This window comes from Hypanus sabinus, chromosome 9 (assembly GCF_030144855.1).
Source record: "Hypanus sabinus isolate sHypSab1 chromosome 9, sHypSab1.hap1, whole genome shotgun sequence".
Classification (NCBI taxonomy): Eukaryota; Metazoa; Chordata; class Chondrichthyes; order Myliobatiformes; family Dasyatidae; genus Hypanus; species Hypanus sabinus.
In genome coordinates this window covers 166,857,132-166,873,917 of record NC_082714.1, presented here as the reverse complement: position 1 = coordinate 166,873,917, position 16,786 = coordinate 166,857,132, and the positions used below count along the sequence as shown (strand labels likewise).

Here is a 16,786-nt window from a genome sequence, read left to right as displayed (position 1 = left end):
GTCCCACCAACCTGCACTCAGCCCATAACCCTCCATTCTTTCCTGTCCATATACCTATCCAATTTTTTTTTTAAATGACAATATTGAACCCACCTCTGTCACTTCTACTGGAAGCTCATTCCACACAGCCACTACTAGCTGAGTAAATAAGTTCCCTCTCATGTTACCCTTAAACTTTTGCCCCTTAACTCTCAACTCAGGTCTTCTTGTTTGAATCTCCCCTACTCTCAATTGAAAAAGCCTATCCACGTCAACTCTATCTATCCCCCTCATAATTTTAAATACCTCTATCCAGTCCCCCCTCAACCTTCTACGCTTCAAAGAATAAAGACCTAACTTGTTCAACTTTTCTCTGTAACTTAGGTGCTGAAACCCAGGTAACATTCTAGTAAATCTCCTCTGTACTCTATTTTGTTGACACCTTTCCTATAATTCGGTGACCAGAACTGTACACAATACTCCAAATTTAGCCTCACCAATGTCTTGTACAATTTTAACATTACATCCCAACTCCTATACTCAATGCTCTGATTTATAAAGGCCAGCATATCAAAAGCTTTCTTCACCACCCTATCCAGCACCTCACACTTATCAGCATACCATCTGGGTGTCCCGTTCATGTCCACAGAATCTCCTGTCTGTTCCTCTGTTGAATCCCCTATTACTACCTGTCCCCTCTCCTCTCCCTTTCCCTTCTGCCCTACGGACCCATGTTCAGTGCCAGTAACCTGGTCTCCGTGGCATTCCTCTAGGAGGCCATCTCCCACAACTGTATCTAAAACAGTAAACTTATTATTGAAGGGAATAGCCACAGGGTGCTCTGCGCTAACTGACTATTCACATTTCCATTTCTCCTGACAGTCACCCAGCTACTTGTCTCCTGAAACTTAGGGATGACCACTTTCCTGTAACTCTGATTGATTACCTCCTCACTCTCCTGTCTGTATAAGCCAAAGGTCATCCAGCTGTTGCTCCTGATCCCAAACACTGTCTTCAAGGAGCTACAGCCGGATACACCTCATGTAGATGTAGTTCCCTGGGAGACTCTGGGTTCACTAAAGGAATTTATTCAATGGAAATTGGGAAAATGAGGAATGGTCTTACAGGGGAGTATAGAAAGGACATTGCCAGGACTTGGGAACCTGTGCTACAGGGAAAGGTTGAACAGGTTAGACCTTTATTCCCTGGAGCACAGGAGAATGAGAAAAGATTTGATAAAAGAATGTCTGAACCAACAGGCTCAATCTCATCATCTGTCTTTTGGAGTCTTCCATTGGCCACAATGATAACTCATCCAGTCCCAGGAGAGTTTCAAACACAGGATAGAAATTATACAACTACTAAATAAATAGCCACATAAAGACAACATGTTCAAAATTAGAGAGCAAAAAAAATGAACAATTGTGACAATTGCCAATGGCCATTGTTGTCCGGGGCAGGTGTGCTTTTCCTTGTTCCCCTTAGAACAACATCTGGTGAAATGTCAAGCGAGGTCCATCATTTGGTAAAAGTTTGAAATCAGAAATCAGAGTCCAAATGAGATACCTTCATCTTCTTCAAACACTTTACACATTTCCCAGGTCTGCAGTCAACTAGTGCTCCATGTGACTCATGCACCAGCATGCAGGTATGTGTCAGAACTCTAAAACACACTCTAACCAAACTGGCAAAACGTGGCTGCATAACAATACATCACTGAGCAGACATTTACTTTTCGGGTTTGTCACATCAAGTTAGCCAAAGATAAAATAAAATAAAATGATTAGAAATCAAATAAAGACCTGGTTGGTAGATGAAGAGAAACAATACATTTAAGATAGATTGGAATAATTTGACTTACTAGTAGTGTTTTCCATTCAGGAGAACTATTCCATTATCATATTGTCATTTGGAACAGAACCACAACAATTAAAACCCCAGGTAATATCAACAGAGTAATAGCAAGCTCCAGAACATGCAACAGTACAGCACAGAAACAGGCACTTTGGTCCACCAGGTCTGTTTGACCATTGCCAAATTAAACTAATCCCAATTGACAACATAATCTGTAACACTCAACTCCCTTTAAGTTCATGTATATATCTCTTAAACATCTCTATCATATCTACTTCCAGCCCTAGTAGGGTGTTCCTGGGAGCACCACTGTCCTGTGTAAAAAAAACTTGTCCCACACACCTCCTTTAAACTTGTCCTCACCTTAAGGTATGCCCCCTTGAATCTGACATTGAGACAGAGACTCTTGACTATCTATCTATGCATCGTATCTTCTATCATGTCTCCTCTTAGTTTCTGGCGTTGCAGAGAAAACAGTCCAAGTTTGTCCAACATCTGCTCATACTCTCCAGCCAGGCAGTGTCCCAGTAAAACTCCTCTGCACCCTCTCCAAAGTCTCCACACCCCTCCTGTAAAGGGCAACTAGAAATGCACACAATATACCACGAGGCTTAAACAGTTTTATAAAGCTGCAACACAATTTCCCCGACTCATACTTAATGCACTGTTTGATCAAGGTATCTGGCCATATGCTTATTTTCAATTACCCTTATCTACCCGAGTCACCCTCATGTATCATGTGGCCAAATACTGCGCCTCTGCTCATCATCAGAGTTACCATTCACTGTCAGCAGCACATTCCTCTAATGCTCACAAGAGGGCAGCCTCCTCAACAATGTTTTTCATCTCCTGGTCCATTACGAAGTTGGTTACTGACATGAGTAGCAACTCAGGGCTGAACCCTCAACCAGAGAGTACACATGACAAACATCCACAAACTTTGCTTTTAATTTTGTGAAAGGTATTTCCATTTATGTGGAACCTTCCACAATCACCAAAAAGTTATTCATGTAGAAATGGGGTCACTATTAATAATGCAAGAAACAGGATAGAGAAAGAGATCTAAAACAGTAACTTTTTGAGTGATGGGAGGGATAAATATTGACCAACATACCAAAGTTAACTACACAACTCTTCCAAATAGTGGTCATGGCATCATTATGTCCATCTAAGAGGCAAGCAGGTTTAATGTTTCACTGAAAGTCAAGCTTCTCTAACTAGAATCTCAGAAATACATCTTAAAAATAACCAAAGCAAGATCTCATTTGTGGTTAGTTTAACCATAGTACAGCAAAATCAATTCACAATCTACACATTTTATTTCCTGGAGATCTGATCTTTCCTAACAAACTGAGATGGACAATCTGGAAGGCATATAACACCATCTGCAAAGGTACCTGACAACAATCACAAAACCTTCACATCAGGCATTCAGCGATGACCATTTTCTAGAAAATGCAGCATCACTCTTCTACTGTGATGGGAGGTGACGGGTGACATAACATGGAGAACAGGGACAGGGTGGGATCAGAACCCACATCTGGGGTGTCAGGGCAGGGGCATTATCAGCTCTTTCTTGCAGAGATTCTGTATGTGTGTGCATGCATACGTAAGTAAAAGGATTGCCAGTACCAATCTTCCCTTGAAGGTTGGGGGTAGATGATTTGGTGATACATCTCCAGTGATTTTTGAGGGTGATTTGCAGCAGGTGGGCTGGAGTCCTTGCTGAGTTGGGCGCTGGCCCCTGCCACTGGCGCTGCCCCCCTAGTGTTCGCTCAGTGGAAGAAAAGCTAGATTACGGCCATCTGTGGCTGCACTAGATGATCAGACTGTTCTTGCCAACAACATCCTATGCACCATCAATCTACAGGAAATGACTTTCAGATTTAGGCCACATTATATGTTTTTTGCATGACTGTATGTTTACTGCTATCTTATATGTGCCTTGTACTGTGAATGACTGTGTTTTGCAGCATGGCCTCAGAGGAACACTGTTTTGTTTGGCTGTATTCATGGATATTCATGTATAGTTGAATGACGATACTTTAGCAATTGCCATAGAGTTCTTAGTTCACCTAGAAATCAGCAAGTGTGGTGGTGGTGGGTGGGGGTGAGAGGTTAAACATTTAACCATATAACCATATAACAATCACAGCATGGAAACAGGCCATCTTGGCCCTCCTAGTCCGTGCCGAACCCTTAATCTCACCTAGTCCCACCTACCCGCACTCAGCCCATAACCCTCCACTCCTTTCCTGTCCATATACCTATCCAATTTTACCTTAAATGACACAACTGAACTGGCCTCTACTACTTCTACAGGAAGCTCATTCCACACAGCTATCACTCTTTGAGTAAAGAAATACCCCCTCGTGTTTCCCTTAAACTTCTGCCCCCTAACTCTCAAATCATGTCCTCTAGTTTGAATCTCCCCTACTCTCAATGGAAACAGCCTGTTCACGTCAACTCTATCTATCCCTCTCAAAATTTTAAATACCTCGATCAAATCCCCCCTCAACCTTCTACGCTCCAATGAATAGAGACCTAACTTGTTCAACCTTTCTCTGTAACTTAATTGCTGAAACCCAGGTAACATCCTAGTAAATCGTCTCTGCACTCTCTCTAATTTATTGATATCTTTCCTATAATTCGGTGACCAGAACTGCACACAATATTCCAAATTTGGCCTTACCAATGCCTTGTACAACTTTAGCATTACATCCCAACTTCTGTACTCAATGCTTTGATTTATAAAGGCCAGCGTTCCAAAAGCCCTCTTCACCACCCTATCTACATGAGACTCCACCTTCAGGGAACTATGCACTGTTATTCCTAAATCTCTCTGTTCCTCTGCATTCCTCAATGCCCTACCATTTACTCTGTATGTTCTATTTGGATTATTATTTGGATTATTTGAAAGGAATCAGCAGATCAAGCAACATCTATGGTGGGGACAAAGTAACAGTCCGATGTTTCAGGATGAGACTCTTTACCAAGGCTGATTGGGTGGACAGATGGGGGAAGGGGGGGTGAATAAAGGAGGAAACAGAGGCTGGTAGATGATAGGTGGAACCCAATGATTGAGGGATATGGAGCCTGACGGTGAAGATGAGGGCAGCTGCACTCTGTCCATACAAACTATCAGTGTTTCCAGATACACGTCACTTCATGTCCCCTCTGCTTCCTCATAGACCTGTCTGTCCTCAGCCTTCTTGACAGCCAGAGCAAGGCCAACCACAAAACAGAAGAACAACATCTCACGTTCTACTTGACTACAAACACGTTGTATGAACACAATTTCAACAGACAACAGATGCAGGAATAGGCCATTCGGCCCTTTGAGCCAGCAATGCCATTCACTGTGATCATGGCTAATCATCCACAATCAGTACCCCGTTCCTGCCTTCTCCCCATATCACTTGACTCCACTATTTTTAAGAGGTCTATCTAACTCTTTCTGAAAGCATCCAGAGAATTGGCCTCCACTACCTTCTGAGGCAGAGCATTCCACAGATCCACCACTCTCTGGGTGAAAAAGTTTTTCCTCAACTCCAATCTAAATGGCCTACCCCTTATTCTTAAACTGTGGCCTCTGGTTCTGGACTCCCCCAACATCGGGAACATGTTTCCTGCCTCTGGAATGTCCAATCCCTTAATAACTTTAAATATTTCAATCAGATCCCCCATCATCCTTCTAAATTCCAGTGTGTACAAGCCCAGACGCTCCAAACTTTCAACATATGACAGTCTCGCCATCCCGGGAATTAACCTCATGAACCTACACTGCACTCCTTCAATAGCAAAAATGTTCTTCCTCAAATTTGGAGACTAAAACTGCACATAATTTCCCACACCCATCAGTGATAAGAATCCTACAGCACAGCAATAGGTCCTTTGACCCAACTGGCCCATACTGACCAAGATTCCCATCTATGTGAATCCCATTTGCCTACATTTAGTCCATATCCCTCTAAATTATGTGTTCCCAACCGCAGGCCCACATACCCCTCAGTTAATGGTAGGGGTTCATGGTATAAAAAGTTTGGGAATCCCTGCTCTAAACCCTTCTTATCCACAGACCTGGCCAAGTATCTTTTAAATGTTGCTATTGTACCTGCCTTTGACAACTCATTCTATATAAACACCACCTACTGGGCAAAAATAAGTTACCTCTCAGGTTCTATTATATTTCTCCCCACTCATCTTAAACCTACACCTTTGAGCTTTTGATTCCTGACCCCTGAGAAAAAAAGACTGTGAGCACTGACTGTATCCATGTCCACACTCACTTCTCTCCCTTTTGTTCACTCGTTACTTGCCCTCTGTCCTGGTTACCAAGAGTCATTACCCTCCTCCATCTTGTTCCATCGGTGCATCTTCCCCTTCATGTGATTCCACCTATCACCTCTGCCTCATCCCCCTTCCACTCTCAATTCTAAATACTGATCATCCTTCCCAATACTCCCGTCTCTCTCTCTCAATTCTATATAAGACTATCCTCACCCAATATTCCTCTCTGCCTCATCACCTCCTCCTCTCAATTCTATACACTGGCTACCCTCACCCAATATTCCGCTCTGCCTCATCACCTCCTCCTCTCAATTCTATACACTGGCTACCTTCACCCAATATTCCTCTCTGCCTCATCCCCTCCCCTCTCAATTCAATGTACAGACTATCCTCCCCCAATACTCCCGTCTCACGCTCCCTCCCTCTCAATTCTATGTACTATCCTTCCTCAATACTCCCCTCTGCCTCATGCCCCACTCTCAATTCTATATACCGACTACCCTCACCCAATACTCCCCTGCCTCAACCCCTCCTCTCTCAATTCTATGTACTATCCTCCCTCAATACTCCCCTCTGCTTCATGTCCCCTCTCAATTCTATATACCAACTACCCTCACCCAATACTCCCATGCTCACACCCTCCCCTCTCAATTCTATTTACTATCCTCCCCTAATACTCCCGTCTCATTTCAATCCAATGACTGTCCTCCTCACTACTCCTGTTTCAGCATCCCTCTCAATTCTATACACTGACTACACTCCCCTCTGCCTCATCCCTCCTCCCCTCTCAATTCTATGTACTAATTATTCTCCCAATACTTCTCTCTGCTTTATCCCCCTCCATTCTCAATTCTATATACGGACTACCCTCACCCAATAATCCTTTCTGCCTCAACATCCCTCTTAATACTACATATTGACGTTCCTCCCGGAATACTCCTCTCTGCCTCAAAACCCACCCCTCCCAATTCTATATACTAGCTATTTCCCCCCAATATTACTGTGTCTTTCCCCCCCCCCACCTCAATTTTACATAATGGTCATCCACCCCCAATACTCTTATTCCTGATAGATTCTCAGTCAAAACACACCAACCACCCCTTTTGTCTCCACAAAGTTACTTGGCCCACTGAGTTCTTTGGGAATTTGTGCTTGTGCTGCAGGTTCCAGAACTAGCAGTTTCTCACATGGAGAGACACCAGAGTTAATTCTCCCTGGGAATGGCTGCAGAGGCCTGCCTTACCTGAGCATCTGTCAGCTCCTCTGTAGCCAAAGGTGCCTTCTCTGCTGAATGCTCCTGTTCAGAATTCTCCACAGGAACACCATTTTTCCTTTTCCCTTTCTTCTTCTTTTCGGTTGGTGTTGGGCCTTGTTCTTTGCTGCAAGAAAGTACACTCCTTGAAAAACTTGTGGTCAACTGATATCAGTTCTACTCTCAAACATGGAACAGAAGGCAATTGAACTCAAAGCTGGTGGAATGTGAAAATCAAAGATATCATCAAGGCACGGAGCCCGGGTGGACGTATCGTGCGGAGGGGACGGAGCCCGTGTGGACGTACCGTGCGGAGGGGACGGAGCCCGGGTGGACGTACCGGGTAGAGTGGACAAAACAAGGGTGGATGTACTGTGTAGAGTGGACAGAACTCAACAGTGTCAGTACTGATACTGTTTAGAGTGGACAGAGCTTGACAATGTCAATACTGATACCATCAATCAGAGATGTTACCCATTTCAACAACCATAGAGGTGTTAGGATGCCTGAATTATTTGCAAAACCATCAACTTATTGTCTTATAAAAGTACTGGTATTTCAATGAATGACAGCTTTTAGTGTTAGAATAAAAAGTTATTCACAATCAGCAGCTTACAGAAAATACCAAATGAAGCCATCACCAGCAAACTCCAACCTAACTGTCTAATCTACAGAAAAAGTAATGCAGGTAGTATATTATATAAAAAGTAGAAGCTGACTCTTTTTTAGTTTACAGTTTACGAGCACTGTTAGCGTTTACAATTTAGCAGATCAGTGAGTCATTGGTAAATGGTTACCATACCGTAAACTGCTAGAGGTCTTTATGAAACAACACTTCTGGAGGAGAGTAGATTACATAGATATAAGTTAGTCACTAGTAATCCAATAGGAAATGACAGAAAACGTCTTCATCTACAGAGCAGTGATGACATGGAAGTTGCATCAAATGGAGTGGTTAAGGCAAATAGCACAGATATGTTTAAGAGGAATAGGAGACTGAAATGGACAGAAGGAGATGTTGGTAGCACGAGATGGATTGAGCTGTGAAGTGGTGATGTGGAGCAGAAACAATGACATGAACCCACAAGGAAATAGGAGCAGGAATCCTGGCCCTTCAGACTAGTTCTGCTGGTCAATATGACTCGAGCTGTTCTGTCCCAGCTGTCAACTCCTCACTTCTGTGCTATTCCCACGTAGAACTCATTGCAAGTGTAGTTTTGTTTTAGCTTCAGGATAGGAAAACATTTTCAACTTGTCTTGTTTCTATATACATTATATGGTTATATACATTTATACAGTTAAATGACAATGAACTTGACTTGATCTTAGGAATTAGGTCAGTAATTGCTACTGACTGTTTGCAAAAGAGCAGCTGAGATGAATGGCTTCTTTCTGATGTAATTACATCACCTCAATACTTGGTCCTCAAGGCTTCCCAGAATGCTGGCACCAGAACATGTGGCAACGCTTGCAGGCTGCCCCTCGAGTGTGTTGGTTGTTTACACAAGTGACACACTTCACTGTAGGTTTCAATGATTCTATGGTAAATATATCTGAATCTGATTATCCATGGGAAATACCCTTTAAGCAAAATGCCCAGGAAGATGAGGCAGTTGGAGAGACAGTACACAATAAGGCAGAAAGCACTCCAAGTTTTAATTAAGTGCATCAAATTAACTGGTACGAGATGAAAAATAGGTGAACCTTAGTTGTAAAATTCGCAAAAACTGCTTCAACAGCCATAAAATAAGATTTATATCTCACCAGTGCACTGACCTGGCAAACACTGGTGAATATAGCAGGTTGTGGTCATTGTCATTAGTATCCTATAAATTTGAGCTAATGCCTTTAAAATGCATTGTATATCTGTCATAGATTTTTTTTTTAATTACAAGGATAGCGTTAATGATTGGAAGCTTTTAAAAATTTAGTAAATGCAGTATTTTCTGAGTGGTTTTGTTCTAAGTGCGTTATTTACAGTGTCTTGCAAAAATATCCAGCCACAAACCCTTTGTTCACATAAATGAGTCCTACAACCAGGGATTTTGATTAATTTAACTGAGAATCTTTATGGAAAATTGTGAAGTATGAAAAACTAAGATATCAAAAACAGAAATGTCAGCAGTTTAAAAGCATTCATTCCCCTTTGCTCAGTACTTAGTTGAACCACCTCTGCAGCTATTACAGACAGTAATTTTGGTTTAGTCTCTATTAGCTTTGCACAAAGTGATGGAGCAAGATTTGCCCATTCCTCGTTGCAAAACTGCTCAAGCTGTGCCAGGTTAGCAAGCAGTGCTGTACAGCAATCTAGAGGTCTTTCCACTGATGTTCAATCACGTTAAGATCAGGACTCTGACTGCTCCAGTCAAGGACATCAATTTTCTTCATTTGAAGCCACTCCATGGTTGCTCTAGCAGGGTGCTTTGGATCATTGTTCTGCTGAAAGATGAACTTCCTCCATAGTTTAAGTTTCCTGGCAGAGGCTGGCAGGTTTTTATTCAAGGTCTATCTGTATTTAACAGCATTCATCTTCCCATCAATCCTGACCAGATTTTCAGCCCCTGCTGCTGAAAAATATCCCCATAGTATGATGCCACCTCCACTATAATTTACAGTGGGGATGGTGTAATCTTGCTTAAAATATTAAAGAAATGTGTCATCTTTAACTTTATGCCTTTTGGAAATCAGGTCATCTTTTACTCACTTAGCCATTCACAGTAACAGAAATTTTGACCAGGGTTCTCCAGACTTTTGCATGCCACTGTATATATAGCATCTTCTCTGTTGATTGTCAACTTGTCATGGTGGAGAAGCCTGTGTGGTCCTGAGATCCCAAGAGCGATGCCGTCTTGGCGGTAAGGTCGAGGGTGAGGTCCCTGACAAAGAACAATCAAACCAAGACCTCAACGGTGGAACAGGCTGACGAAATTACTCCGAACTCAATGGCGTGAAGGCGGATGAAGACTGCAACAAATCCATCAGCTCCAATCATCGTGGCTTCCATGCCATCTGAATCAGTTGTTTGATCTGTGAAGTATCGTGTGCTTCTTGGGAATGCAACATTAAGTACACGTTAAACAAATACACACACAGGCGTCTTTGCTCTGGGGGCAACGAAATGAAGACCATCATCCTCAACCTTGAGGGATAGCCATGACGACGACGACATATATATAGCTAAGCTACATAAGATTTTTGCAGAGTACTGTGGTAATTTTATGTATTGCATGGTATTGCTGCCTTCAAAAAATTCTGATATGGGTTTCTATTCTGAACTGAGGGGAAGCAGCAGGAAGCACCAGAGAAGCATTCTGTAATAATCAATAAACCAATTGTTTGGAATCAAATGACCTTGCCTGGTGTCTCAGAGCTGGACCCATTCCATACCTTCGCCTGACACAACTTCTTTGCCACCTGGCCCACACACCTCCCACGGCACTCCACCCTTACCATTTCCAGCATCCTTTGCTCCCGCTAGATTTACAAATTTGCTCTCTGCTCCACATTGACAAAATATAGTACTGTGCAAATGTCTTAGGCACCCTCGCTATATAGACTTTACACAGTACTGTACCGTTTAGTGTTGTGGCCAAAAAGTTCCACTTTAGTCTCATCCAAAAATAAGGTCTTCTTCCACATCTTTACAGCATCTTCTAAGCGATGCTTTAGAAGTCTTTATGGGCAAGAATACACTCCCCACCCCCACCCCCACCATAGCTTCTTCCTTGCCACTCTTCCATAAATACCCTTTTGTACAAGGCCTTAGAGATTGTGGAGCCATGAAGTTCATCTCCAACTGCAGCTCAGTCAGTGATGGTTCGCGTTACAGTAGCCTCTCTTACAAGTGCCATTCTTCTCCGCCAACTAAATTTAGAGGGGGTGACCTGACCTCAGCAGTGGTTTCATATTTTTTCCACTTTTTCAAGAATGACTGCACTGAGCTCTAAGGTATATTCGGTGCCTTTCAGATGATCTTGTACCCTTCTCCAGATTTGCACTTCTCTAATATAATTTCCCTGACTTGTCTTGAATGTTCTTTTGTCTTAAGTTTGGGTTCATCTGCTGAAAATCTACCATACTGTTGGACCTTACAGACAGGAGATATTTATTCTTATAAATTCATTTTAAAAAAGCCATCCTCCAATTTTCCACATCAACAAATGGGGTGTGTTGGTAACACAGTATATTGCACCTGAAGAAAGTTACTGTAGCAATTACAAAGGGATGAATACTTTTTCAGCCACATAATTTTGGTTTTTAATTTTAGGTAAATGGTTGACAAGTTTTGGAATTTTTCTTTCGATTTGATGCATGATGCACTATGCTTCGTAAATTAGCTCAAAAAATCCTACGTCAGTATATTTTAAATGTACAAAATGAGACAGTAAAATGTGAAAATAGTTGTGGGGGCTGAATACTTCTACAAGGCACTGTATGTTCATACGTAGAATAGAGCAAACCTTTTATGTCCAGATGTTGGAAGAATAAAAGGTGGACACAAAAAATATGCTAAAGAGCCTTGACAAGATAGATGCTGAGAAGCTGGTTCTCCTCGAGCTAATGGTCATCACCTCAAGACAAGGGGGTCAACTATTTAAGACCAAGAAGAATGTTTTCCATTAGGGGTCTGTGTCCTTAACATTGTAGAAGTAGTACCTTTGATGTCTGGCAGCTGCATGCTACCTAGTAGGGTGGATGGGCATCACTGGTCCTCATCCATCTCCTAAATCTCTCACGTCTGCCTACAAGTGGCAGACCCCACTACATCGCTTCAACAGGCAGGCTAAACAACGTGAGGGAGTGATGTTAACATGTTCGAGCCACCGAGTGGGAGGATATCAACTGTGGTCTGCCTTGAAGAGGGATGGGTGCTACCAGGCTTCACCAGCCCAAGAAACGCAAAAGCTCTGACCACCCATAGGCAGGTTGCAGGATCCAAAATGAACTGCTTTGAAAAAATAACCCCCAGGAGGCTACACATGCTCATTTGCAGAAAATACATATTCAGGACAGACACCGAGATTTTTGGATATAAAGGGAATCAAAGGATATGGGGATAATACAGTGAAGTCAAGCTGACACAGAAAGTGAAAGGTAAATTGGTAAAAGGAAGGTTGACTACATATTCCTGTTCCTATTTGCTACAATAAGCAAACTGGAATGCCACCTTCATGAGATATAGATGATAAACTCACCAGAACACCCCACTCAATCCCCGAGAATCCTCAGAGCATTAGAATAGAACTTTGGCCAGTGGCCAATCTGGAAGTTTTGTGAGGAGGGATTTCAATCAATTCCATTGCCCAAGGATAAAAGACAACAGCAGGTCGCTGCAGCAAGAAAAATAGTTTTGACCAGTGGGCAATCTGGACATCAGAAGTTTTCAGGCGAGGGGACTTCAATCAGGTTCACTGCCCAGCAATAAAACGCAGCAGCAGGTCACTACTGCGAAAGAGCTTTGACCAGTGACCTATTGGCTTTAGGATTGACTAGTAAGAGCAAATTAAAGAAAGACAAGGCAAGTGCAGCAGCCATAATCTGAGTGGACATAGTCAGAGTGGTGATCCTGAGGCTTTAGCCCTTTGAGGCTTCCGTGAAGACAGGCTTCAGTCAAAGAAAGCAAAGGAAAGAAAAGCTCAAGTTTTTTCATTCTCTTCTTTATATCTACTCAGCTAGGACAGTAGAAATAACAGGCAGAATAATGGAATGCATCTTTTGTGGGATGTGGGAAGGCAGGGAGACCTCCAGTGTCCCTGACAACTACAAATGCAAGAAGGGCACCCAGCTGCAGCTTTAACAACACACACTAAATGTTGGAGGAACTCAGCAGGCCGGGTAGCATCTATGGAAAAAAGAACAGTCGACGCTTCAGGCTGAGATCCTCCAGCATTCTGTGTGTGTGCTTGGGTTTCCAGTACCAGCAGATTCTCTCTTGTTTGCAGCTTCTAACAAACCATGTTAAGGGGTTGGGGATGGAACTGGATGCACTCCAGATCACTTGGGAGGCTTAGAAAGGATATATAGAGAGGTAGTTACACCCAGGGTTGTAATGTTGAATCAGGTTCACAGGTCTAGCAAGTGAGACAGGAATTGCACTTACTTCAAATAGGTGTATTAATCATTTATTTACAAACAGTAAAACTTCGACCAAACATTCATGCTCCGCAAGTTACAGACACCACAAAGCTGATTATTCAACAAACATACTTGGTTGAAAATGCACGTAGAAAATTAGAGAATAGCTTCCCAAATCATGTTGTGCCTTAAACAAAGGAAGAGGAGAGCAGGCCCCTTCCACGTGCTATTCTATATACCCAGGATATCTGAAACTGGACACCAGGCTGCTATCCAATGGGACAAACAGCTGCAGCTTCTAAACTAACCAATCACAACAGAAGCAACTTTCGACAATCAGAATAAGGCAACCCCCACAGAACACAGGAAACTGGGTGACAATCTGGAAGGGGAAAGGGCTTTAAGGAGCCAGTGCAGAGTACAGGTAGTCCTTGAGTTACGAACATCCGACTTACAGACAACTCGTACTTACGAACCGAGGAAGAAGAACGCTGTCCACCATTTTAAGTCATTGCCGCTGACACTGTGTTGAGTGTGTAACTTTGTATTTGGCTTTAAATTTTCTTAGCGAGATTCACCCTGACACCCCCCCCCCCCCCGTTCCGGTCGGCTGCAGAATGGGGTTTCCCCGAGTTCAATCCAGTGACAGACCACTCCCATGCGAGGTTGATGTCGAGCCAGTGACTCCCCTACCATCCATGCAAGGTTAACGTCGAGCACGCAACTCAACCTTGTTAAAAAAAAAACACTGCCACATCCAGTTTAAATTCCCTCGCAAAACATTGTGGAGGATCAAATACAGTACCCAAGCCCAGCACAGCCCCCACTTGTCCCATTTAACCTGTCTCATTGCGGTGGACTTTCAGACCCGGAGAATTCAGTGCGGTGGTCCTTAGGACCCAGCGGACCTCGGGAACTGGCACAGCTCGGGTCCCGCCACCCGCAGTATTTCTGTTCCATTGACGGGAAGTGATCGTGATCAAAAATAAAGTGGAAATAATAAAGCGTTTGGAAAGAGGTGAAACGTCATTAGTCATTGGAAAGGCGTTAGGCTACAGTCGGTCAACAATCGGAACAATTTTAAAGGCTAAAGTGAGAATAACAGAGCATGTGAAAGGCCCTGTCCCGATGAAAGCTACAAGTATTACCAAGCAATGCAGTGGTTTAATTATTGGAATACATACGTTTCTTAAGTGTTTTATATGCATAGAAAAGTAAAATATATACTATATATTAAGACAAACGTTTGACGAACTGACGCTAAATAATACCGGATGTACTTGTTCCAATTTACGTACAAATCCGACTTAAAGACGGACTCAGGGACAGAACTTGTACATAACCCGGGGATTGCCTATACCCTTGTGGTCATCCGCCCGCCCCCCCCCCCCCCCCAAAAAATGTGATATCACTTTGGATACTGTCGGATGGGGCGGGGGGGTGCAGAAATGACCTAACAGAGGAAAGTCACAGTGATTGGGTCTCTGGCACTGTGTCTGCCTCTGTGACTCAGAAGGGAAGGGGAGAGAAGAGGCACACTGTGGTGATAGGGAATTTGTTAGGGGAATGAGCAGGAGGTTCTGTTGGTGAGAACCAGACTCCCAGATAGCATGTTGCCTCCCAGGTGCCAGGGTCTGGGATATCTCAGACCGAGTCCTCAACACTCTTAAGTGGGAGGGTGAACAGCCAGAAGTCACGGCCCACATATGTACCAATGGCATGGGTAGGACAAGTGATGATGTTCTGGATAGAGGGTTCAGGGAGTTAAAGAGCAGGACCTCCAAGGTTGCTACTTGTGCCATGTACCAGTGAGACCAGAACTAGAAAGATTATACAGTTTAATAAGTGGCTCAAGAGTTGGTGTAGGAGGGAGGGATAAGATTTTTGGATCACTGGGCTCTCTTTCAGGGAAAGTGGGACATGTGCAGAATATCCAAGCTAGAAGATTTGTTAATGCTGCGCGATGGGGTTTACACTAGAGTTGCAGGGGGATGGGAACCAGAGTGACAAAACAGTGAGTAGAGAGGTTGTGGAGGCAGATCTTGGTAAGACCTCAAATTAGGAATCAAAAAGTTGAGCATGGTGCAACTAGTGTCCTGAGATGCCTATATTTCAATGCAAGAAGTACCATACGAAAGGTGGATAATAGTGCTGAAGATAAGGTAGTTGGTTTACAAACAGAGGCAATGTGTAGTGAGGAGAGGCTGTTGATAGGGCAAAATTGCAGTCAATAGGGTGAGTTGCAACGTAAAAGACGGAAAAAATTGATAAGGGTGAATACAAGACTGAAGGTGTATTTGAAAGCGCGCAGTATATGGAATACAGACAGACAGACATACTTTATTGATCCCAAGGGAAATTGGGTAAGGAATAAGGTAGATTAACTTGAAGCACAGTTGAAGACTGGCAGGTAAGATGTTACAGGCATCACTGAATCATGGCTGAAAGATTATAGCTAGCAGCTTATTATCCAAAAATACACATTGTATTGAAAGAACAGGCAGGAAGAAAGAGGGGGCGGTATTGCTCTGTTGGAAAAAAAATGAAATCTAATCATTAGAAAGAGGTGTTGAATCATTGTGTATAGAGCTAAGGAACTGCAAAGGTAAAAAGACCCTGATGGGAGTTGTACACAGACTCCCAAATAGTAGTAAGCATGTGGTCTACAAATTACAACATGAAATAGAAAATGCACGCCTAAAGGGCAATGTTACAATGGCCATGGAGGACTTCAATACGTAGGTAGATTTGGAAAATCAGGTATTCCAGGAAGGGTAATTTCTAGAGAGTCTACAAGATGGCTTTTTAGAGCAGCTCATGGTTGAGCCCACTGGAGGATCAGCTGTACTGGATTGGGTGTTATGCAATGAAACAGAACTGATTAGAGACCTTAAGGTAAAGAACCCTTCAGGGAAAGTGATCATAATATGATCAAATTCACCCTGAAGTTTGAGAAGGAGAGGCTAAAGTCAGGTGTATTAGTATTAAAGTGGAGTAAAGGGAATTACAGAGGCATGAGAAAGGAGTTGGCCAGAATTGATTTGAAAAGAACACTGGCAAGGGAGATGACAGAACAGCAATGGCTGGAATTTTTGGAGGCAAGTTGGAAGGTATAGGATATAGACATCCCAAAGAGGAAGATGTATTCTAAAGGAAAGATGTCACAACTGTGGCTAACATGAGTAGTCAAAGCCAGCGTAAAAGCCAAAGAGAGGGCATATAATAGAGCAAAAAATTAGCAGGAAGTGAGAGGATTGGGAAGCTTTTAAAAACCAACAGAAGGCAACTAAAAATCCTCAATAAGGTAAAGATAGAATATGAAAGTAAGCTAGCCAA

General features: G+C 42.9%; 1 protein-coding gene across 7 annotated transcripts in view; it reads right to left on the bottom strand.

The window, feature by feature from the left end:
- Positions 1-16,786, bottom strand: part of chd6 (chromodomain helicase DNA binding protein 6) — a 338,589-nt gene that overhangs the window by 160,839 nt on the left and 160,964 nt on the right. For all 7 annotated transcript variants that reach the window (XM_059981079.1, XM_059981076.1, XM_059981077.1 and 4 more), the window contains one exon: positions 7,367-7,502. In XM_059981079.1, coding sequence (XP_059837062.1) covers positions 7,367-7,502 — 136 coding nt within the window. The remainder of the gene's footprint in view (positions 1-7,366; positions 7,503-16,786) is intronic.